This window comes from Apostichopus japonicus, chromosome 20, assembly GCF_037975245.1.
Source record: "Apostichopus japonicus isolate 1M-3 chromosome 20, ASM3797524v1, whole genome shotgun sequence".
NCBI classification, from domain to species: domain Eukaryota; kingdom Metazoa; phylum Echinodermata; class Holothuroidea; order Aspidochirotida; family Stichopodidae; genus Apostichopus; species Apostichopus japonicus.
Window position 1 is genome coordinate 13,672,833 of NC_092580.1, and position 24,353 is coordinate 13,697,185.

Sequence of the window (24,353 nt, forward strand, 5' to 3'; positions counted from 1 at the left end):
AAGTTAATTGTTCGGTCCATGGGTGAAGTATAGTAAGTTGGCAATAAAAATGAGCGGTTACAGTTGACTTTTTCTTCCTTCCTACTATTTAAGAAAAAAACGGTAGTGGGGTAAAGGTAGTAGGGGAGGGTAAGACAGGGTAATGTTCGAGAGTCTATACCTTCCTCCATCCTCCCAAACACACATACGCGATACTTTTTGTGTTTTTGCTAACCGGTGAGCCAAGAAGATAAATGACCCCTGACACAGCCACGTGACAACCATATCATTCTTAATAACGTATCGTAGGCTTTATATGAAAAAAGCCACTGGGCAGAAACGAAGAGAAAAATAAATCTGCAAAACAACTTTCGCCACATAGTTCTAGTTCGATATGGTATATGTGCACTGTATGCTACGATTGGCAGGTGAGTCTTATGGCAGTAGTCGCCTTTCCTACGCCTAAAGAATTGCCCCAATCAACCCACCTTCGACTAAAACAATAGATGCACTAATTCCATCACATTGTTGTAAACTAGCTCCATCCCTATCCCTAGAAAATTTCACCACCCCCCTCAACCCTCCTTCGGTTACAACATATGCACTATTTACCTAATATTGCTGGAAACTAGCACAACCCCACCCCTAAAGGAACCCCCCCCCCCTCATTCAGTGTTGGGTTAGTATTCATCACCGTCTACACCTGACAAGATTGGAATGACTCTACATTTGAGTCGTCAGCCAGTGTCTGAAATCAGACTACTTTGCAGAATTAGATCATACATCACCAACTGTGGTAACCAGTAGAACGTTGGTGGGAGGTAGGTTGACAATAAACTGTATAGTTTAGTATTTTCTCAGGGGTTAGGAAACCGACAGAAACTCATTTGCAGAAACCCTATACATGTGATGATCTGTTGATGATCATTGACTTATTTCATGCCTAAGCTGCTCCATATTCTTTCAGAGAATTACCAGGGCAGGCTTTTAATAATTCTGGTCCCAAGACCCTCGCTGAACATTCCCCATCCGACAGACAAGAGTTATCTCAGCATCAGAACACTCCCTCAGTACTAAACGCAATGTGACCCCATTTCATCCTCATGACAGTTCAGCCGTGGTCGTTTCAAAATCATTGAACGAACCGAACCAAACCCAATCTCCCCAACCAGAAATACCAGATCCATGGTAGACTCCACTAAACAACGTGGTATAGAGATATTTTCTGAATTTGTCAACAGAATCTTGTTCCTAATGGGGTTTTGAACCTAAAACCTACTGATCTGGGGCAGACTATGCCACACCTCACCTTCAACACAACCAGGTAAGGGAAATATGATGGTTCTGTTGTAGTCCAAACAGTCACTATGGGAGATAAGGAATAGGGTAACACAAATAAACTTCAACCCAAGCAGACAAACACCATCAAGAGTGTGGGGGGAAAAAAAAAGGATGAAGATATGTTTTCACATTAATAGCATTTCCTTTTATTAACCTTAAAAAGCTGCATTGACAAAATTAAGTTTGGAAATTCATTGTTTTCTTTTTACAGCATTTGTTAATAAATAACAAAACATTGGATGATGATATTTTGCACAACTTTCCCTTAGTCTTACTTACTTTTACTACTGATGACCACCGACATCAATGAAAAAAACAAAAGAAGAAGAATCCGCTAATTGTTTCAACTATGGACAGAAGAGACAAAGAAAGACCAATAACAGTTCACTCCCTAATGAGTTCTAATTATAAAAGTATAGCATAGTTAGCAAAGCTGTTGAGATTTGTGGTTCAAGTCATCTTTAGTGGTGAGTTTTTCAAAATTAACTCTCAAGGAGAGGAGAGGAATTGGGGGGGGGGTGTGCAAAAGTATAAAATGGAGAAACAAATGCTCCCCTAATTATTAATAAACAAAACGGCTAAATTTATTGGGCATAAAAATAAAAGATTTGGACTCTTGATACAAGAACCTTGCACATACCTTTAAAAAACCATTACATTTCCCCGGGCCCCTCATTGACCTCTGGTCCATGGCTGTATCCCCCACCTGTGACATCCCCCTGCATCAGGCCTGAACCCCTGGGATTTATCAGATCGAGTCTTTCTTTCTCTCCTCCTTCAATGAGATACCATCGTAAATAGTTTAGAAAAGATATACCATCCTAAATAGTTTAGAAAAGTCACAGATGTCAAGTATCACATCAGCAAAAATGTGACAGTAAAACCCCCAAAATTATCTCTGGCACTGAATGTATGAAATTCTGTTCCATTGCTTGCCTCAATTTATCTGACCTAACAAGGAAGGAAATATTTCATATGCACGCTTGAAATTTTTAACTTCTGCTTCACTCATGACATTGGAAATAAATATGCCTCACATTTTTGCAAAAACGCTTAAAATGTTAAGAATTGATAAAACAAAGCAGACATCTCTGATGGCACCTTCTTAAATAACAATAAAAAAAAAGATGGACCTTTTCTGCTCAAGTCTCATAAAATAGACAGTTTCATCAAGTTGGTAGACACCTAAAAATTGCTCATCTCTCAGCCGTCATTTTTTTACCGCCTTTTAAAGGCTGGGCAGATTTTACCACTTGTTTTCAAATGCATGTAGATGGGTGAAAAAGTACTAATGGAACTGCTAGTATATATATATAGCAGTTTCTCTGTACACACAGTCATTAGGTTTTGATGTTTTCTTCTTAGGCCTGTTAACACAAGACCACCAGAACGGTTTTGATCCCGCGGGGTTCTATGTTGAATTTGTAATGTTAACGTGGATCAGACCACATGATTTAAAACTTGAAAACTAAGCAAGTTATCATGGGAGGCTATGACTCTGCATTCTATGTTAAATATGTAATAAAAGCACAGTTCGGGGTTGACCCGGGACCATCAGTGACCTCTGACTTTATTTCTTGTTAGCCTTCTCCTCGGCTTAGTTGTCATCATGAGTTAAATTTGACACATTTGTAATAGGAGTAGCGACCTTGCACATCACACGGCTGGTGCTTTTTTGGTGCCTCTGTTTGTAGTGGAGAGACCATACTGTCCAAAACCACTACAAATGGACTGTTGTGATAAGCTTTTGTTGCAATAAACTGTCCCTTTCAAATGATAAATTCATCACCATACATTATGCATTTATGCAATACTTATCATGCATATATGCAATGCCATATATTATGTATATATATATGCAATATACCAAACTAAGAAACCCAAACGCTAAGACCGGTTTTTGACATTGTATCCCCTCCCTGGTGAATGGAGATAGGATTCCATGGACATGTTCAAAGAGCAATGTATGGTGCAAATGCAACATTTGATACATAGTAAAAGCATTGAAATGAATATAAACTTAACGCTTACATTCTGGGAAAGTTTTGAACCGGTCTAGAAAACGTGTGATATCACTACATGATTAACTGCTAGTAATGAATACATACACCATTCTTCATTAATAAAAACTTGATCCAGAAAAAATCTTTAAAAAACAATTTAAAATAAATTCTTCAGTTCATTTATTCACCTACTGATAGACAGGTCTGTAAATGTGAATTTCTTTAATTTTCAAATGATTTTGGGCTAAAGTGCATTTAACAACCAACAATTTGCCAATTCTGTCAATAAATATAAAACCAATTTAATTCAACTATGCAAGCTAAATTCTACATCACTTCCCAGGGATCCTACCCACTACTGCACAGTACAAAAAAAAAAAAAAAATTCCTTCTGACTTTTCAGTGAGCTTATTTATCTTTTCAATTTTTTTTATTAATCAAATCCACAGCTGTTAAACAGAATTATTAATTTCCTCGGTTAACGACACCAAATCATATACATCAAGGATGCCACCTCTGAGTATTTTGAATTTCTATTTGTGACTCTCCATCCACAATCAAAGAAAAGCATACACTGGGCAAGACTAGATACAATTCGATTGGAGCATATATACAGATTTCCATTTCACAAATCTTTAGATGTGATTAACCACAAAAAGATACAAAACTATTTACAGAGCTCGACCGTACCCAGCCTGATAAAAACTCTTTGTGGTGGATTACAATTTTACAGACGTTGCTAAAAGAAGAAGAACCCATTCTCTTAGACTAAACGAGACGACCGACTGTCCTAGCCATGACTCCTAACGATGACTCTCTCTACTTACTCCCTCTACTGAGACAACTTTCAACTAACCTTGCTACCATTATTCCACCGATCTACGATCTAAGAGGAGGGAACAGCATTACTTTAAATATCTCGCTCCAATGGACATATAAGATTAATCGAAAAATATACATGTAATCAGGGGGTCGGGGGGGGGGAGGAAGGGGGGGAATTGAGATTTCTGCTACAATTGTAGGGACTTTAACAACAGCAACCTAAATACCCCTGCCATAGTGCTACTTGCTTTTCCAGGTATGCAAGGAATAGAAAGATGATTACCTCAGCCCACTGCTCATCTTACATCTGACATATTACAGTAAGGTACGAGGTAGCCTGTCCCAATAAAGTGTGACCACAACTACAAAACACCTCTGTCAACATTCACCAACACAGGATTTTATACTGTTGTGATTTTGCAAGACTTTTTGTTTTAGTCTAAACCATTTCCATTCAACTGTATCAACAAGGTTTAATACACTATAAGACACTTATCAGCTTTCATGAGTAAAAAGATAAATGAATGGGCGGCTAATGAGACTCTCATTGATACTTCCTTATGACGGTGGTGGAAGAGAAGGTACACCTGCAGGGTGCATGGTAGGTGTAAGCCATACCATCAACAGTGCTCTCTTAATGGCATCGACTCTAAACCCCGGGGGACCAGCAGGGTGCATGGTAGGTGTAAGCTATACCATCCAAACTTCTCTTTTAATATCATCAAATCTTTCCCCAGAGCGATCTGTCTGAAGTCTCCTCTCTCCCCTTCCTTTTTCATCCTGACCTGGCAGATTCATTTACATACAGATATGCTAGACTTTCTCTGATCCATCTCTGATGATCGAGATCCATCCACTTGAACCTCGGGCGAAAGAACCATCACAATTAATTAAAGCTTCCCTCGGCGTCCGCTAACTTGTCCGTTTCTACAAGAGCTCTACATCCCGACCGAGGTGGTGACGGTGATGGTGGCGTTATTGTAATCTGTGGTCTCCATTCGCAGAATGTACGGTATAATGCTATCGATCTGTACATTTCCTATCAGTCCTGCAAAGAATAGTTCCTCCATAATGGACGAGTTCAACAGCCTGATCGTCGGCAGTTTCAGCAAGAGCTTGGAAAACCGATCTGGCGTAAAATCCGGGTACATGCTACTTTCGTACTCTTTCAGTTCCGCCACGGCTTTCTCCTGAAATTTCTCGACTTGCTTTGGATTCGCAATCCCAGGGTGATCTGTTTGACAAAAAACAATAGAACCATACACGTGACTCACTCTCTGTGCAGTAATAACCAAGAACTTCCTTGATCAGTAAAAGTATCTAGTGTGAAAATGTTCACCTCCTAAGAAGGATATGTCGCCACAATAAGCCAAAAGTTTGCCTTTCATACACTAACGCTACACATTCCCCCACACAGCAGATGCTTTCCTGTAACCAAATAGTGCAACTCATAATGTATTCATTTGCTTCACTGACAGCAAATTTCTCTACTCTGAGGGATTTCATCGAGGAATGGTAGGTGGAGAGTTTATATCTTATTCTATCAAATTTTATGAATGGGTTTAAGAATGTAGTAGACAAAAAAGATAAGCTTTGCCATAATTTTTTCAGGTTTCTGAATTCATAGATATTTTTTTTTAAACATGATCTGTCTCTTGATGGAAGATTTCTTGTCTTTCCTAATTTCTTTCCGGTTTCTGAATTCGTAAGGGTTCATCTTGGTTTCTTGTCTTGATGGAACAATTTTTGGGTCCCTTCCAAGTCCCCTCGATTAAACTTGATTTACGAAACCAAAAACCAACAGACCAACCTTTTTGAGTGGACGTTAGTCTTTCAAAATCCTTCACCAATATCACGGTTAGTGTGCATGAGGGCTAAACCATACGTAAAATCCCCCCCCCCCCCCAATTTAAATTTCCTGCCTTGGTCAATGATATTAATTTTACTACCCCTTCATGCATATATATGAAATGAAGGAAACAAAACTAGGCCATCATATGATGAAGTACTTTAATCTACATACCTGGACTAAAGAGCACTATTGTCTTGAGATAAGCAAATTCGACTTGATCGATGTTAAGTTTAGTCGTCGCTGATACAAATTCTTGAAGCTTCCATATGTGTTCCATTACTGCTTTCACTCTGTCTGCTGATAACTTGTCTGTTGGTTTCGGATAAAAATAAAATAAATAAATAAAACCCAATGAAATGCTGACAACTTACTTCTTGTCATGAGATGTTATTCAGATTTAAAAGGAGCCATTCGCATATCCAGCATTCTTTTATTTTTGCCAACAAATAGTTCGAACAAGCAGTACATCTTTGGGGGTTTCTTTAAGCATTAAAAATAAAGACCAAAATTGTTCTTTTTTAATTTACGAATTCGACTTTCAACACAAAAGCCAACAGTGTGCAAAGGCCAATCAAACTTCCATAGAAAGATTTGTGACAGCAAAGGTTCTATATCAATCGAAACCACGGTAATCCCTAAAATTACGTGTTTCACTTTTACCAACATATATATTGTCAATGTTTACACAGTTTGCAACATGTGGATTTTAGACAGTATGTATTTAGAACTTTTTCCAACTCTGTGAGAAGCTTCTTTAATAAAATAGTAGTATTTGACCTCTTTCTTGAGATGGTATACTGCCTGCTTTACAATTAATCCAGACCATTAAAACAACGAACTGCTCACCTTGCTGTAAACTTGTTTGCAAGTGGTTGACGATAGCTGTAAGTATGGTGGACAGGGCCATCGAATTGGCACACTGCGCGAGACCTAGCGTGAACAGCTCGCTCCAACATTTCTGTACCATCACCGTATGGCAATCAGGACTGGAATTAAACAGAAAATGGAAAATAATCTTCAGAAACTACCCTCTACATGAGGTCAAAAGTTATGTACACATATCACATATTTTTGGTGGGTAGATATTTTTCTCTCCTGAGTTGAAATTCTGTCAGACAATACAGTACAAACATTTTACAGCTTCCTTCTTCCATTTTTACAAACAGTCTTATGACTTATGATCATGAAATATACAATAACTTATTCTCTTGGTGACATTTCTGCAATAAAACAGAGAAAACCTGGCTGCCTCACAGTACACTGAAGATATTTGATCCTCTCTCTCACCTTAATGCTTGGAAAGCTGGAATGCTCCTGGCCCAGTGCATGGAGAGGAACAGAAGGCGGGACGCAGACTCACAGATGTAGTGGACGTTGAGATACTGAGGCATAGGGCTAGGAGTAGTCAGCTTAAATTGTGTGTGAGTTTCCGTTAACATTGGTCCCTCTATTTCTATAAGCTGTTGTTCTGTACTGCTATTGGGACCACCGCCTCCGACTGTCAACGTCTGCTCAGAACCACTGGAAGGAGAATAGACATACACTAGATCACAAAATCTACCAAATCCACAAAAAGTAAAATTGTATAACAAATAATAGCCCGGTCATGCATTTCATCGTAAACAAGCACTGACTGGTACCGATCTTGACAGCCTGACAGGGAGCCATCTGACAGGTAGCCGCCTTACAGGTGCAGACTGGTATCAGGGAGAAGGTCTTCTCACACCTTCTTACAACAGTTAACCTCTGGCCAATGGTCATTTAACAAGACACCAGAGTGTGCACGATTCAAACAGTTGTTCACAAAAGCACTGCCACAATCTAGTGCACACAACTTCATTTACAAATGAAGTTACCAAACAAATCCCCATTTATACACCTGGGTGAAGGAAGGCTATTTAGATTAAGCACCTTGCTCAAAGATCGAGCTGGGAATCGAAACCTGCACACTTTAATCGCAAGCCTAATGCTTAAACCATTGCCCACAGTGCTCTCAACTTTCACTCACATTATAATGAAGGAATTTTTTGGCGAAAAACAAACGCAAGTTCACAGTATAAGTCCCCCCCCCCACCCTCCCCAAATGAGACAGAGGCTGCTCGATTAGAGAAGTACAGACCAAACCCGGTCAGTGGATGTCGAAAATGTGATTAAGATGAATAAAACAGAGCCTGGCTTGACATGTCACTAAATAGTTCTCATCAAATCAGTATCTTGTTCAGGGATGAGTTTTGAAAATTTAGTTGGGCTTAGGGTTCAACTGCAATACACTCCTTGATAAATTGAAGCTTTTCTTTTAAACAATTAAACTAATACCACTGCAGCCCCCTCCCCCCACCAAATCTGCTGCCCACCCCATCCACTGGTTATGCCTGTACTACTTACCACTGTGGCCCCCCTCCCCCCACCAAATCTGCTGCCCACCCCAACCACTGATTATGGCAGGTACTACTTACCACTGCAGCACCACCCCCCTCCCCCACCATATCTGCTGCCCACCCCAACCACTGGCTATGCCAGGTACTACTTACCACTGCAGCCCCCCTCCCCCACCAAATCTGCTGCCCACCCCATCCACTGGTTATGCCTGTACTACTTACCACTGTGGCCCCCCTCCCCCCACCAAATCTGCTGCCCACCCCAACCACTGATTATGGCAGGTACTACTTACCACTGCAGCACCACCCCCCTCCCCCACCAAATCTGCTGCCCACCCCAACCAATGGCTATCCAGGTACTACTTACCCTCCTGCTCCACTGTTTGGACCATCGCCATCAGCTGCTGGGTTTAATGCTTTGGCCAACGTGTCAAAAGCTTTCGTGATTTGACTACTGGACTCCCCTTGCGTGGTCACTGTCACTGTACTAGTCTCCCCATTTGATATCACCTTGGAAACCATAAAAATATAATGGATATTAGCCAATGCCGTTGTCTTTTTCACTTATTGCTAAGTGGTTAAGTAGTTTAAATGAAATTGAAACCCAAAAAAGGTATGTTTTCAATTTCAATTTTTGTTAATATATGAATGTATATAAATATATATATATATACACATCATAACAGAGTACCCTTTGCAAAAGAGGTAAAAGTCCTCATTTCATGGTGTGATTAATGCAGGCAATAAATTAGTGCTCAAAGTTTGTATAGCATATAAAAACTCGTGTAGCAATTTGACCATTTTGTGTAGCATTTTTAAATGCGATACCGGGATCAATTAATCCCTGTGATGGTGGATTGAAGCAAGTGATTACACTTGCTCGTTATCTCTTCTGTCCTTCAATCATGATGAATATGGTAAAAATAACTTGTGACAAATTCCAACAAACACTACAGCTCCAACCTATCTCTCAAATAGAAGATGAGATAATAAAGGATTACCATCTGTGCATCTCCAGCTGCTCCCTCCTGAGGGTCAGCGTTCCCTTTCATTGAAGCTAATGATGTCACCACACTGGCCAACGTACTAAGATCTGTGGTGGTCGTATCTGTCGTCTGCTGTGTGGTCTGAACCGTCGATGTCGTCGTCGGTTGGATATTCAGAAGGATGCCTTGATCAAACAGTCCTGTCCTGGCTGGGAGCTTGTCTGAGAGATACAAATCAAAATCACGAAAGAGTTAATTACAACTCCTCACAGGTTTCAACTGGCCAGCTACCAAAATATGACTATGGTAGTTCTGATAAAACAGGTGTTTTGAGACATTCAAAGTAAAAACAATAACATCGCACACTTTTAATACTCAGAGGGATATCATTATTTGAACCAAAGGTCACACCTTTGTAATCGTTCAAACAGAGACAGATACAACATCTAAGGTAATCTGGTTTGGTTCATGAATGAACAGAGACAGTAAATGGTTCCAACGCATTGTGGCACTAATGACATCACAGATCCATGGCGGCTCCATAAATACACCATTTAACCCTGATGTCTTAGAAACATCGCATATTCTTCTTGGATATTTGGGGGTGTTGTTAGTCAGAAAGGACCTCTACCTTTACACGGATCAAATATCTAAGCCTGTCTGGTTTTCTTTCATTCGCTACTTTCATGCGTATTATGAGACAGCGTTTGCATTGCGGACGATGCTACGCAATCATACAAAGATTGTGATGTCAGAGAGACCAGATTTCAGTCTCCAGATTGCCAGATGCTACAATTCAATCATGATCAACTTCTTCTTATCCTGCTGGTTTAAACCCAAAACATACAAAGGTGTAATGGATCAGACCTCTATCATGAGATATTCTATATCAACTAAAGGTCATTTCTGCACCCCCCCATCCAATGTTTTCAATGCAATAATTTTGTATAAACTTTGTACAAAGTGTAATAATGAGTAACAACCAATACAAACACGAATATAACATAGTAATAATATTAATAATAATAATGTTGATAATAATGATACTGTTAATAATTATAATAATAATAATGTTAATAATCATAGTAATAATGTTAATTATAATAATGTTAATAATATTAATGATAATTATAACAATAATAATAATAGTTCTGTTAAGTATGAATGCTGTCACCTGTGCTATTTACATTCACTTGCTAACCAGTCAATAACACATACATGTTTTTCCACAAGTTAACTTTGCCTGTCAAACGTGAAAAAAAGCTGTGTTCATCACAGATGCAGACACATTTAGAATGACAGTTGAAAGGAATTTCTGAACCGGATCATGAGAACGTGACATGAGACGTGTTTTCTAGTGCTTGTTGCAAACAAGGAACTATGGCAGTTTTCCAACACATACCAACCCTGGCAATGTTTTGAGTAACAATAGGGTACTTTTCACCACAGCAAATGAAAATATTTTGGAGACACTACAATATCACACATAGGCCCTCAGTAACCCCATCTCCCACCCCCTATGAGGAAAATTTGACATTTTTTTCCCCTACTCACTCTTTTTTGTAGCTTTTGTGCAGTTGTTCATCATAAACAGAGCTATTATTTATCAAATAATGATAGATGATGGCTGGGTGTGCATCTCCTTCATGATACACCTTCATAATAGACCGACCACTCAGACTTTCAGAAAATTGGTCTTTGACCTGTCATATGTACCATTGATGTACCTTAAGGATCAATAGATCGAAACCATTTTAGGCTAAGTTTTCCATTTTTGTCCCAAACAGAACAAATCTATTCATCATTATTTTTACTATATACTTCCACAACCTAAATTGTGTCCAGATGGGAAGAGCAACGGACAAAACAAAGATCTAAGACCTCACATCATGTTGTCTATGTGTCCCTCCTATGTTACCTGAGCTAAAACATTTAAAGACTGTGTAAACTGACAGTGCTATATTTATATATACATATCTATACATAGACCTGTGACAGCATCCAAACATTAAAGGAGGCACAAACCCAACCATCATCATTCGTCTAGGTTGATGAAGATATCTGTCATGAACAACTTCCTCCCCCTTCCCCCACACCCCCTGCCCCACACTCCCCCACCCCACACTCCCAAAAAAGTTAAGAAAATCTTTTATTCTATTTTGGGAGATATCACAGATTTAATGTTACCGATTCAAACAAGGCTGAATGAAGACTTGGTCAAGTCTAAATATGACATCAAGCCACTTCAATTTTTCTTCACTTGCTGTAGAGGGGAGACATGTGGTTTTGCGAACTCTAAATTTAATATCATGAACAAATGATAGGATTGGTTTTCAGTATCAACGCTGTCAACATTCTGCCTAGTCCAAGGTTTTAGATCCTATAGGCATTATGGCACTTGCAATTTTCAACATGACAGCCACCAGGTACAACTTTTAACTCTGGATATGTATCCCCAATTGGAGCAACGTTTTAGCTATTTTGTTGGCCAGGCACAACTTTTCAATAAAGATATCTCCCACATGGAGCGGGATTTTTTCTTAGGTTGGTGGGGGGGGGGGCTGGGGGAGGTAGGGGGGGAGTTGTTCATCACAAAACAGGGTCTCCTTCAAAGATTAAGCTAAACGATGATAGTTGGGGGCTTGTGCCTCCTCCTCCTATAAGGTGGGTGGCAAGCCAAACCTGACACAAAAGTTGGTGTGGCAGCCAATGGGCTTCGAATGTCTTTACGGATGTAGACTTTCCCTTCAGACGTGGCCACGTTACCTGGAGTCTTTTCCCGGGGCTTCAGCGGGGACCGTTCGCATTGCACAGCTGGTGGAAAGAAGGAATCAGAAACAAACAGGAAACTGGGCAAACTTATGTTCATTAAAGGTTATTACATGTCGGTGGGTGCATGCTGCAGAGGTTAGCTATGTGAATAGAAGCGTTAATGTGCAGGGAATAAATTCATCCGGTATCGCATCGCAAAATGCTATGCAAAGTGGACAAAATGCTATGCAAAGTGGGTAAGATGCTATGCAAAGTGGGCAAAATGCATACACATATATACAACTCCAATATCAGTTGTTTTTTTTTACACAGGAACACATAGTATTTTAAAAGAGACAAAATCACAGCCTTCGAAACTGTTATATTTATAAAATTTGAACACTAAATTATTCCATGGAATTGACTGAATTGGAAAAATGATTTTTTGTTGTTTAGCATAAAGCGAATCTGGTCGGTGTGAAGTGTTATTTAAGGTTGGTACTTGTGTCGCCTGAAACTTGGAAGAGATGGGCCAATGGGCAGAGGACGTAAAAAGTGAAAGTCACAATTTTGAGGGTCAAAATGATATCTAAAAACACACTTTCAAAAAAAAAAGAAAAAAAGAAAATTTTTGCAAGAAAGATGTAAGTGGATCAAGCAAAAGCATGCTGTCAAGCTTCACTTTTTCTTTTGTTTACAATCCAAAGATTTCTTCCATAACAGAAGTAGAGAGATCACCATTTCATTTCCATGCAGCTTTTACTTTCTACTGCTGTTATTGTTTTACACAGGTCCAATCAAAACCACAAGAACTACTTTTGTTTTGCCTTTCCTATTAAATGCAGAACTAATTAGCAGGGAGAGAGGGGGGGGGGGTGAGGAGAGGGAAGACATACATATAAAGGAATGTTAGTATACCAAGAATATAAGTAAACACATGAGTTGAAGTAAAGTTATTCCACAAGTTCTCACATTAAAGCATACCTAGACGAGCATAAATGGGCTGTTTATTACGATATAGTTTTAAAAAATGAGCCGGGTTAAATACATTATTGATAGAAATTTTATGATTGCAAATGGAAACTATCAGTCTATTGGAAGAGAATTGTAAGTTTAACCCTGTGATCAGCAATGAATAGAATAATGATTAAAGAAGAGCATACTCTAGTGTGTAAGCAAAAGCAAGCACTTTTGAAATTTGCCAGAAAACCAGCCAGAAGGGAACATATTTACAAAGGACAATCTACATTATGCCAGGATTAAGCAAATATTTAGGGAAGGTTTGGAGGAGATTGGGCAAAACAGGTTATGTGGTAAAGATATGATAAAGCAAGATATTATTCAATGATGGGATATTTTGTAAACAAATATTTTGTAGTTGAGCCAGACAAACATTAAGATGGTACCAGTGTAGTCATCATCATCATTTCACTAAGATTAAATATCACAACAATAATGATTCTTCGAATTGATAGTTGCTACATCAAGCAATATGTGTGAACAAATTGGAAAGCTAGCTTCAACAAATGACATCAGCATTATCAGTTTGATTTCATTGTTACAAAACACTGAATCAGTGTTTAGAAATTACTCATTCTTGAAGCTAACTTACAAATACAGTTTGATCAGTTTTTGTCGACACATGACATTGCTAGCATACTGGTTCACAACACTGCAGCAATCATATCTGTTTTAACTTCAACAAGTTTTGCTTCAACACATGACGAGACCGGTGTTAACTTAGACACTTTGATTCCATACTTGCTAAAGCACGTAAGTCACCACTAATGACAATATTACACATTGATTACCTTTGAATTATTAATTACTCCAAAATTATATCAGAGTCAATGATTACACTTTGATACTTGAAGTAGTTACAATACTTTCATGACATAATGCCAATTTTCAGCATATCATAAATGTAATAAGAATACCCTTGGACAACTGTTCCTCAGTTTAATAGACGACAGGTGGAAATGCACCTGATGGAAGGGGTGCATGAAGCTTACAAAGAATGGGCCACCACTACTACACAGTATATATACCGAGCTATAGAATAAATTCTCCATAATTGATCTATGAATATTCATGAACTCCATAGCCAGAAAAAGAACAATACTAACAGACAACACCACCAACCATGCCAAGGATATGTTTTTCTATCCAACATTTCCACCCATCCAGATATCCTAGCACTAATATACAGGATAGACCAACATCACTTTCAATTAAAACTAACTAAAACTCTCATCTTCCCCAGATGTCATCCATCACTCTATGATAGGACAAGACTAGTCTTTTACAGAGTCAATACTTACAGTCCGATTTCATGCCCATGGCGAGACACTTCTGAAGTCTACAGTATTGGCACCTATTTCTGTTATGTTTGATGATTTGGCACTCTTTGGTCCCCCGGCAGGTGTAGCCTAGACTCTTACGAATACTCCTCTTGAAGAACCCTTTACAACCTTCGCAGCTGATAGCGCCGTAATGACGACCTAGGAGGAGGAAAATGGATGCCATGACAACGTAGACATCATCCGCATCGTTCACCTTTCCATAACTAGAGTGGAAGTGCGTGGGGGGGGGACAATCTACCAAAGAATACACTCAGACACATACTGAATGTCCAACATTTCTCAAGAAGGTGCATTAGCCAACCCCACATTGCACAGTGTACTGAGCAAGTCTGCTACACTAAAATAGAACGTTAAAAACAGCACATTCAGCTAGCTGCTGTGGACGAGTGCGAAAGCAGAAAACAGAGATCTGTTCTGATATCCACACAACACACGAACAAGCTAAGTTCTTTTCAAGTCCTTTATAAATGGCAAAGTAGGCTACCCTAAATACAAAATCAGCATCCTCAAAGGTAAATTAAATTAACTAAATGAGTCTTGGTCAATGTCTTGAACATTTTTTTTTTTTATGACAACAATGATCTAAATTTTCTAGGTCAGTTTAGGACAACTTTTCAAAGTCAGGGAAGGACACAAAGAGTCCAAGGTGACTTTTCTATCCCTTACAATCGTCTCACTATTTTTTTTTTATCTTTGATCAAAACCGAATGTTCGGATTATATTTTTTCCAGGATCTCACCTGATGCTTTGTCTCCACAGACCACGCAGAGTTCTACTGGACGCTGCTGGGTAAACCCGGGTTTGATCTGTATCTGCGTCAGCCCCTGTGCTTGATCGTCATCTCGGAGCTTGACGATCCTCTCCGCCATGACCGGGTCCAGTGTCGTCGCCGTACCGTCCGCATTGACTCTCACCAACTGTTCTACTGTCTGGTTATCTATCTGGACCTGCTGGACCTACAATGGAACAGATAAATTACATCGTCTTAAGTTTCTTGAACTAGGAAACTTTTAATGCTATATTGTAGTACCAGCATCCCCTCCCACCAGCCAAAAACATAACATAGGCATGATCACTTCATTTTGTTAAACAGTCCTTGGAGATTTTGGTTTGATAACATGGAAAAATATTGAAGACTTTGCCAATCTGAGGAGCTCTTAAAAGACCTTTGCTGTTGTGTCACTAATGACTTTGTCAACGTACTGTCAGATTCTAACTCGACGCACAGGTTACGTTTGGGCAGTGGCAATGTCATACTACGTACAAACAATTTCTATTCAGTCAATTACAACATCAAATGTGTGCTTAAAAAACTTGACAATTCAAGAAATTTATTCAGTTGCTTGCAGCTCCGAATATCAGGTAAGCCTGGTCGCATATAAGGCAAAGATAAAAATCTTGTCACAGTCCACGCTGCCTCCACTTACAAGACGAGACAAATCCCACATTGATTGAACTTTATTCTCTTACTACTGGTCTCCACAGACTGGAATACGATGACCTCACATCGCATCGCAAACATATGCCAAATTAACAAGCTGGTACAAAAGTGCACAAAACATATATTGCAATTTGTGCAGGTAGACATTTTCGTCATTTTTCTGTATTTTACATCATATTTAAGTTATAACAAATGTAAATTTATTCCCAGGTGGTCTAAGAACCTGCATTACCTTGAAAGCCTCCACCTGTTGGCCACCATATTGGTTTGGTAATGGAGAAGAAAGTGTAACATGTTGAATAGCACCTGATGGCAACTGCACTGCATGGACCACCTGCAAAATTAAAAGGGAACAGTTGGCTATGAAAAATGCAAAAAAAAAGAGACGAAATTTAGTAAACAAGTTAAGCTCAATCATTTTCACTTAAACTTCTGATAATTCTTATCAGCTTGCTATTTTAAGTTACGTTTGGGCGACAGTGGCAATGTCACACTGATATTTTGTGTGGACACTAGATGGACTCACACGATATTTTGTGTGGACACATAGTTGGACTCACACTGATATTTTGTGTGGACACTAGGTGGACTCACACTGATATTTTGTGTGGACACTAGGTGGACTCACACTGATAGTTTTGTGTGGACACTAAAGTAGGTGGACTCACACTCCCTGATAATTTGTGTGGACATTAGGTGGACCCTTCCATCGTTACATCAAAATAGAGGACAACAAACCTTATATCACCTGCTGTACTTGTAAAAACTTTCACACACTTGGGGGCTTAAAATGTGCAAAAAATTGGTAAATGACTCGAAAGGACACAAGAAGACATATGAAGGCCTACTTAATTTTAAGCATTATTTTGTAGAAATTCACCATATCTGTTGCAGATAAATCCACAATATAACCGTATTTTGACAAACAAAAGAAACTTTCTGTGGAAAACACTGAACATTCTTCCATCATCAAAGAGGGACTCAACTGGAGACAGCTGTCCCAATCTGTAGCAGTAGATTTTATAATTTGAAACAAAAGTGACCAACCATGTGGAGACACAGCTGCTGTTGCTGACATACCTGTTGTACTGGACCCATGTTATGACTATCCTCATAAGTATGAATTGTTTGAACCTGGGTTAAAGAAAGGGGCAAAATGGAAACAGCATTATAACAGAGTTCAAAACAGCTTCAAAGCTCTTTCAGACTACTTTTATTTCACTTTTTCAAGCCTAGAAATAATTCCACTCCAGATATCCAAGAAGAAGGTTGTCTACACTTGTATAGCAGTCTCCTAAAAGTTAATAGTGTGGAGATGCAATAGGACTTCCCTCTCTAATTTCATGTTCAAACTATATTTATTACGTGACATTTTTTGACACACAAAAAGAGAAGCAGAAAGAGGGAGGGTGAAGGGGAGGTGGTAAGAGAGAGAACTGGCAATTGGACATTCTTTTGGTTCAGTGGTTGGGCAGACAGGGAAAATATGATAGCTAAAAGTCGATTTAAGTCCACAGTCTACTACTGAAATATCCCACGTTGCAAATGTAAACACCATTTACGGAGATAAAGCACGGATGAAATTTTCATGACTTTGAGGAGGCGTACGTCTGGCAAAGCAAGAGTGAAAGACATTTATCGTGGCACAGACTTTTAATGAGTCACTCCATATTGAGGCCTAGGTGAACCATTGTCAGTTCGAGCCCACTGCACTATTTGCTATAATAGGCAAAAGAAAACTTCACAAAGGTGTTCAAGTCACTTCTCTTTAGTGACTCGAGTCACGTCTCGCTACAACCCTGTCGTGGCAATTAAATGGTTGACGCCTCTGCTTTTCTTTATGATATTTGCACAAGTATTACAAAACATTTGTCCACAGAGAAACAAATTTACATTGTGACACAAAGCCTTTTATTAAGCATACAGTACATATTAATATTTGCCATGGTAACATTACACCTTCCCATAAGGATAAGTTTTCCTTCAGAATGGTAGATTTGGAAGGAATAAGTGGGCGATGCCCAGAGAGGGAGGGCGCAGTGCTTTAAAACGTTTCAAATGTAGTTCAGGTAGATTGGGAAAAGTGCAGATGAGACGTGGGGAGACAGGTAAGAGAGGAGGAGCGAAGTAAATTTGAAAATTACTCCTCTGTTTTTACTATCAATGGGTAGAATTCGATACCTGCATATTTCACAATCCATATCATAAACAATATCGAATAAAACACGGCTTACATTGTATACACCAAATACTTATATATGCCCCATTTATCCAGGGAACTGATAACAGGGTATTCCATTTCGTATTACACAGGTTAGATATGCAGATATGACAGTAAAACAACACCGCAACAAGGGAAGGCGGGCATGCGTCAAAAAAGGGAAATAAATGATTACAGGAAGCTTCATAGAAAGCAACTAAAAAGTTAGTATATAGATTAACATGCAATGAAACGTGGTAAGGTACAGTAGAAGGTTTAACAGAGGATATATATATAAATGAACAATGGAGAATAAACAGCAGTGAAACATCGTAAATATTTTAACAGTGAAATGAAAAGTTCAAATAGCTACACGTAACCACTGTACGCTCTGGACAAGAAATGAAATGCCTATTTTTGTTCCCATAGATATTTATATAGGTTATCTTTCACCAGTGTGGAAAAATTTTGTGCTTTAATACACTGTCTGCAAAGAGTGATGTACAGCATACTTTATATCGTTACCGATACTTCTACTGAAAAACTTTGGGTGGAATTGCAGAAATTTCTTTGATCCTTGACGATATAAGCTAAAATTACTTTGCCATACCCATTGTGACTGAGAAAGGATCAGAATACGTACAAGTCATTTCTCACATCTTACAGGGAATAAATTACCCCAGTACAGGAAATAATTTACCCCAGTACAGGAAATAGTTTACCCTAGTATCTCACTGTAAAATGCTAAGCAAGATTAGGCAAGTGCAGAGATGTACAGCAGTTTTTGTACACAGGAACCATGGTGCTTTATACTGTAAGAGAAAGTCTCAAGCCTTCAAAACTGCTACACAAAAAATTTAAACACTATGTAAATTAAATAATTCCCTGAGGTTACGAATGCTTTCCTGTCGTAATATCTGTAATTACTCTTTGCAGACACTGTAATTAAGATACTACTAAGATCTCTCAGTCTGTACATTGTAAGAGATAGACGAGAGTAAACACTGTATCATTCCGACCTCCCCGATGAAGTTTGTTACAAGTTCACAGCGATATCCAGGAAAAGGTTACATTAGTACACTCTTGTGGAACTCCTCTTACCTGTTCAGACTCGCTGGTTGTGTCAGCGTGAGAGATAGAGCTCTCTGAGTCCTGAACCTTACCAAACAAGAAAAAGAAATTCAAGCACCCTTCTTAGATAACTTTGTACACAACACAATTTTTTTTTAAAGACTTTCACATAATACTGCGCTTCGTGAGTCCAACTGCATGCATTACATTATATGCAATTTATATGAAATCTTCCACAATCTGAGAAAGTGTTCATCGAATGATCTTCAAAGGGAATGCCGACCCAAACCATCACCTATGAGTCATCTAACGGAGACCTTTGCGAACAACAACCCGCCCAGACTGCTACAAAGGATCTTTTCCCATTTGCGAGATATCTCAGTTTGAATGATTAATTAATAAATTTGATTGGATCCTCAATATTTCATCGTCCAAACACTTTTCTCTGTACTACTTGACATAATTTTTTTTAAAGGAACATTGGAAATTTTAAAATTTGACACAATGTTTGTCAAGCTTTGAACATACATCGTTTATAAGACTTTGAGGTGTTTTTCACTGTATGTACAAATGATACATACATGACTACGTTTGTCTAGCGTTACCTGATCAGGAACTATGGAATGGACACATGCAGTTAGACTCATGAAACCAGTTTGAGGGAACTGTTATTGAAATGAGATACTACACCCATCTTCAGAATTTCCCTGATCATATCGAAACCTGTTATATAATACTTCCTTTAAATTTTCACTTCTCATTTAGAGATCTCTACAGACTTTTTTTCACCACAGCTTTTGGATTCCTATCCTTTGGAAGAAGAACTGATCATATGTTATGAATTGCGATCGTTAATGCAAGGGAAATCCTTTAATCCGGTTGAGTGCAGATTGCAATCTATTTAACAGAAATTTCAAAATATTCAGACGGACAAGGTTTCATTGAACCATAGAAAACTGTGACCTGGTTCCAATAAACAAAGGTCACAATGACATGTGCACTTTCTTGCAAAATGTCATCTGTGACGGACAATACAAAACTGACCTGGTTTTCAAGACATGACCTATGAATGCAAACATCACTCACATTCTTTTTGATAAAAAAAAATATTGCAACGTCTTTTTTCGTTAAGTTCAGCACAAAAAGCCAAGATACAAAACACAGTAGAATATAAAATATTCTTCCAACCTCTTTTGGTAGCAAATGTGCAATGCCAAGTCACAAGTTTGTTTGGGTCAAAACCTAATCTGGTATTGAAAATTTCCCTATTTAAGTAAATTTGTACTGCAAAATGTAGCAATCATAGTTAATATACTTGATAGAAATATCAGTTAGATGTAGGCTTTCTTTTCAATAACAGCTCCCTGAACATATAAATATTATCAATGTAGCCAAATATTGAAATTTTAAACTTTCATCAAAAGCTAAGAATTTTAAAAAGGCAATGATCTGGCTTTTCATGTAGCATCCTATCTACACCTAAATCCAAATGGCAACAGGAAGTAGGCTCTGAGGGATGCAAAGGAAACCTTTATTATAAACTCGCTGAAAGTAGCTGGTTGCATTTGAACCTCAATTTTGTCCCTCCACATATCTCATTCTTTTGAAAGTGGAAAAGTGATTGACCATTATATTCATGTCACAACAGACGTTTCGAACTTGAGAAAATTCAAAACAGCAAATCACAACTTAGCCTTAGACCTCTAGAGATCACTTTCATTGCGGCTAGGTATGTCTAACCTACTAGCAAGTATCTTGAGTGAATCTGGTGAGAAATTTGGTTCTCAAAGCCAACCAGCTACTTTAACGATAAGTAACTACCGATACCCCTAAGACCCTACACCTTAGAGAAAGACCGTTCACATTTTTAGAAAGTCTTTGGATATTAAGACAAGTTGTGACCCCAAATGCAAATTGTGAACTCTAACAATGTCATCATTAGAACCAGAATTATCCTTACCACACACAGACAGTAGCAAACATTGCCAACCAATGAATCCCAAGAGCCAATCAGACCTTTTCAATCATGATTTTTTAGGCACCATTACACTACAGATCTTATTTCCTACATTACCCAATTTGATTAATAAATTATTTGTCAACAGTTAAGAGAGAAAAGGTGCTGTGACTGCTCCTCTTTCAGACGTTTTCTTAGAATATCTGTGACAGAGCTGTAAGAGTTCAGACTGCAAGCTTTCTGAATCAGGTGTGTTCGATGTGCTGTCTAATATCACACTGCTAAAAGTTAGGGCCATCCAAGCAATTTTCTTTTCATCATTTTACATAGCATGATAATTCGATTTCTTACAATTATTTTTTTCGAAATTCTCTACCGGCATCACTTGCTTAAGTTCTTGCACTCGTGGTTAGTACGATACTTGCCAAAATGGTGATTAAGGAGGGGTTGAAGAGGGTGGAAATGATTGCACAGTGGTTGATAAGGCATAAGAGCAGCTTTCATGAAGGATTGTGACTAGATGTGTACATTGATTAATATACTGATTGGCTGCCATTAAAATCACAAATGTTAGTAAAATGTTTGGGTAAAGAGTAGCATGTAAATAAGGAATACTTCAGTGATTATTTTTATTCTTAATGTGGGAGGGTAACAGAAGAGTATCTTTCAACTTCATGTAATAGTAATGTCATACTAAATAAATACATCTTGTTTTGGTACAAAAAAGAAAAAGTGCACTATAAGAATAGGTAAATGTCTCCAGTGTTATTTAATGTCAAATTAAGTTTCACTAAATGACTGTCCTCCCGGGCCTTAAAACTAGGGATATTCAATGGCTAAATGCCAGTGGATTTCACTGTTGGCCAGCAGAAAGAAACAGCACGTTGTCTTTCAGTAGACATTAAGAAAATAAACCCATGGTGAGTCAGTTAACAGTCACAAGCGAAAGAATCAGCATGTTTTCCGTACCTAAATATTGTATGTCCTATATTACTGCTTGTATAATCAAATACTTCTTTGGGTTACTCTCACAAGCATGTACATTAACTGATGTGTGTGCTCTAATTCAGGAAATTGCCAGTGAGAACTGGATTGCAGCCAGTAGATTTTTTAAGCACTTGCAGTTTTTCTTTTAAGCAAGTGGGTACAACTTGAGAAAATCTAGGCCCATCCTACATTAAGGAGCAGCTCTTGGCAAAGTATAAACCAACCTTTCAGAGAAGAGCAAATAGACGATCTTGCACAACTTGTAAAGCTAACAGGGCGAGGCATGTTAAAATTAAGTAAAGGCACTGAGAAGCTGTTAGTAAAATGAATACACACTGTGCGTGGCCAACCCCTCGTTAGTCTGGACGGCAATTAATATTTACCTGTGGCGTCGAGGTCATCTGGTTCACTGAACTACTGTCTACTTGAATGTTATCAACCTGCAAGTGAATTTATCGTTTGAAACCTTGAGCAAGAGAATATTACAAGTGAAAAATAAAATTGAAAAAATTGTTGGGCTCCTCCAACCCCAAGAAACTACTTACAACCTTTCATCAGTGGACTATGGGTGCCATCAGACGTGTATTTGAGTACATAGTCGAATTCTAGTGTGTATTTACCTGTACTTGCCCTCCTGGAATTGTACTCAAACCAAGGGCATATTGAATACTAAAGGTACACTGGTACAGTACTACATAGTGCAAGATGTTGTACTCGTACTCATGACTTCTAGATGTACTCATGATGTTGTACTCGTATGACAAGTCTGGGTACCATTCCCCCGTTTTACTACAACAACAAGCAGACTTGTAATGCGAGGACAGCAGCATGATCGGCACAATTAAGTTGAATTCCTCCATTTTTATGAGTACCAGTACAAGGCTATTATTTCTGGTATTATCAGGCCAAGAACCAGTACTTAAAGCAGCATTTTGCGTTGGGTCGCTTTTTTCCACTTTTTTAACATGTGCATCGATTTTTTTACATGTATCAATCATAAAACAGCAATCTAAGATACCATCCAAGTTTCACCCTGCCAAGAGCGTTAATTAGCGAGTAATTAACGATTTATGTCGATAAATGAGAAGAGTGTCCTCGACAAATTTCACAGTTAAAATTAATCGCATACAATTCCGCCAAACCCACTAGTTTGAATTCAACCAATCAGAGATGCAGGTTAAGTAATGAGCCGTTGCTAAAAATAGATTCAAGACTTCGCGTTGGTTGTACCAGGGAGTTGTTACTGTATGCAACTCCCTGGTACAACTGCCATATAGACTGTACACAAATCAAGCGTGGTGTTATATTACGTATCTGTCAATGACGTTCGTAGTGTTTAAATATTCATATTATGGGCGAGGTTTATTGGGTTCCCAACGGAAAATATCTTGGAGAACAACAAAGTTGAAAGTTGCAATTTTTTCGACTTTTATGCCACCATTTGAAGTAAAATATAAATAGATTAGCTAGTTATGTATGTCGTTATGGCAAAGTGGAATCAGTGAGGTTGAGAAAAATCATAGAAAAGGACGCAAAATGCTGCTTTAATTATGCATTAGTATTTACTCTAGATTTCCAAAATGCCCAGAGTATGAGAAAGGAATCCACCAGAGTGAATTCGAGTACAAACTATGCTAGCATATAAGAGTACCAGCAAATCTGTAGCAATTGTAGTTCATAAACTTGAAAGAAATATCAAAGGAATACAAGCACTTCCTACAGAACCTCAAAGATTGTAACAATTAGATGTAGGCTTTCTCTTCAATAACAGCTCCCTGAACATATAAATATTAACAATGTAGCCAAATATTGAAATTCTAAACTTTCATCAAAAGCTAAGAATCTTAATAAAGACAATGATCTGGCTTTTCATGTAGCATCCTATCTACACCTAAATCCAAATGACAACAGGAAGTAGGCTCTGAGGGATGCAAAGGAAACCTTTATTATAAACTCCCTGAAAGTAGCTGGTTGCATTTGAGGTTGTGGTACTGTACACTGCCGCATGTGGTACACTGGGTGTGGTACACTGCTGCACGCATGTGGGTGTGGTACACTGCCGCATTTTTCCATGGCACAGTACATGCAGTGCGTATCACAACACAGTGTTGTATTTATCCCGCACAACCTCTGTCATACCAATGTTGAATGTTATTGTTAGCTACATATTTAAAAGCAATGTTCAGATATAGAGGAAATGTGACACCACTTTCCCTGGCAAA

At 38.5% G+C, this 24,353-nt stretch overlaps 1 protein-coding gene across 4 annotated transcripts in view; it reads right to left on the minus strand.

The window, feature by feature from the left end:
* Window positions 1-1,442: 1,442 nt before the first annotated feature.
* The window catches only part of LOC139962124 (orphan steroid hormone receptor 2-like), a 31,651-nt gene continuing 8,740 nt past the window's right edge, over window positions 1,443-24,353 (minus strand). The window contains exons 4-16 of one of the 4 annotated variants that reach the window (XM_071962035.1): window positions 22,515-22,571; window positions 19,218-19,268; window positions 16,997-17,050; window positions 16,149-16,250; window positions 15,215-15,431; window positions 14,434-14,613; window positions 12,044-12,175; window positions 9,377-9,582; window positions 8,743-8,885; window positions 7,285-7,518; window positions 6,844-6,983; window positions 6,169-6,306; window positions 1,443-5,379 (exon numbers count right to left, since the gene is read on the minus strand). In XM_071962035.1, the coding sequence (XP_071818136.1) occupies window positions 5,084-5,379; window positions 6,169-6,306; window positions 6,844-6,983; window positions 7,285-7,518; window positions 8,743-8,885; window positions 9,377-9,582; window positions 12,044-12,175; window positions 14,434-14,613; window positions 15,215-15,431; window positions 16,149-16,250; window positions 16,997-17,050; window positions 19,218-19,268; window positions 22,515-22,571 (1,950 nt within the window). In that variant the 3' untranslated portion in view covers window positions 1,443-5,083. Of the gene's footprint in view, window positions 5,380-6,168; window positions 6,307-6,843; window positions 6,984-7,284; window positions 7,519-8,742; window positions 8,886-9,376; window positions 9,583-12,043; window positions 12,176-14,433; window positions 14,614-15,214; window positions 15,432-16,148; window positions 16,251-16,996; window positions 17,051-19,217; window positions 19,275-22,514; window positions 22,572-24,353 lie in introns of all 4 variants that reach the window. The other 3 variants (XM_071962037.1, XM_071962034.1, XM_071962036.1) reach the window with 3 other exon arrangements.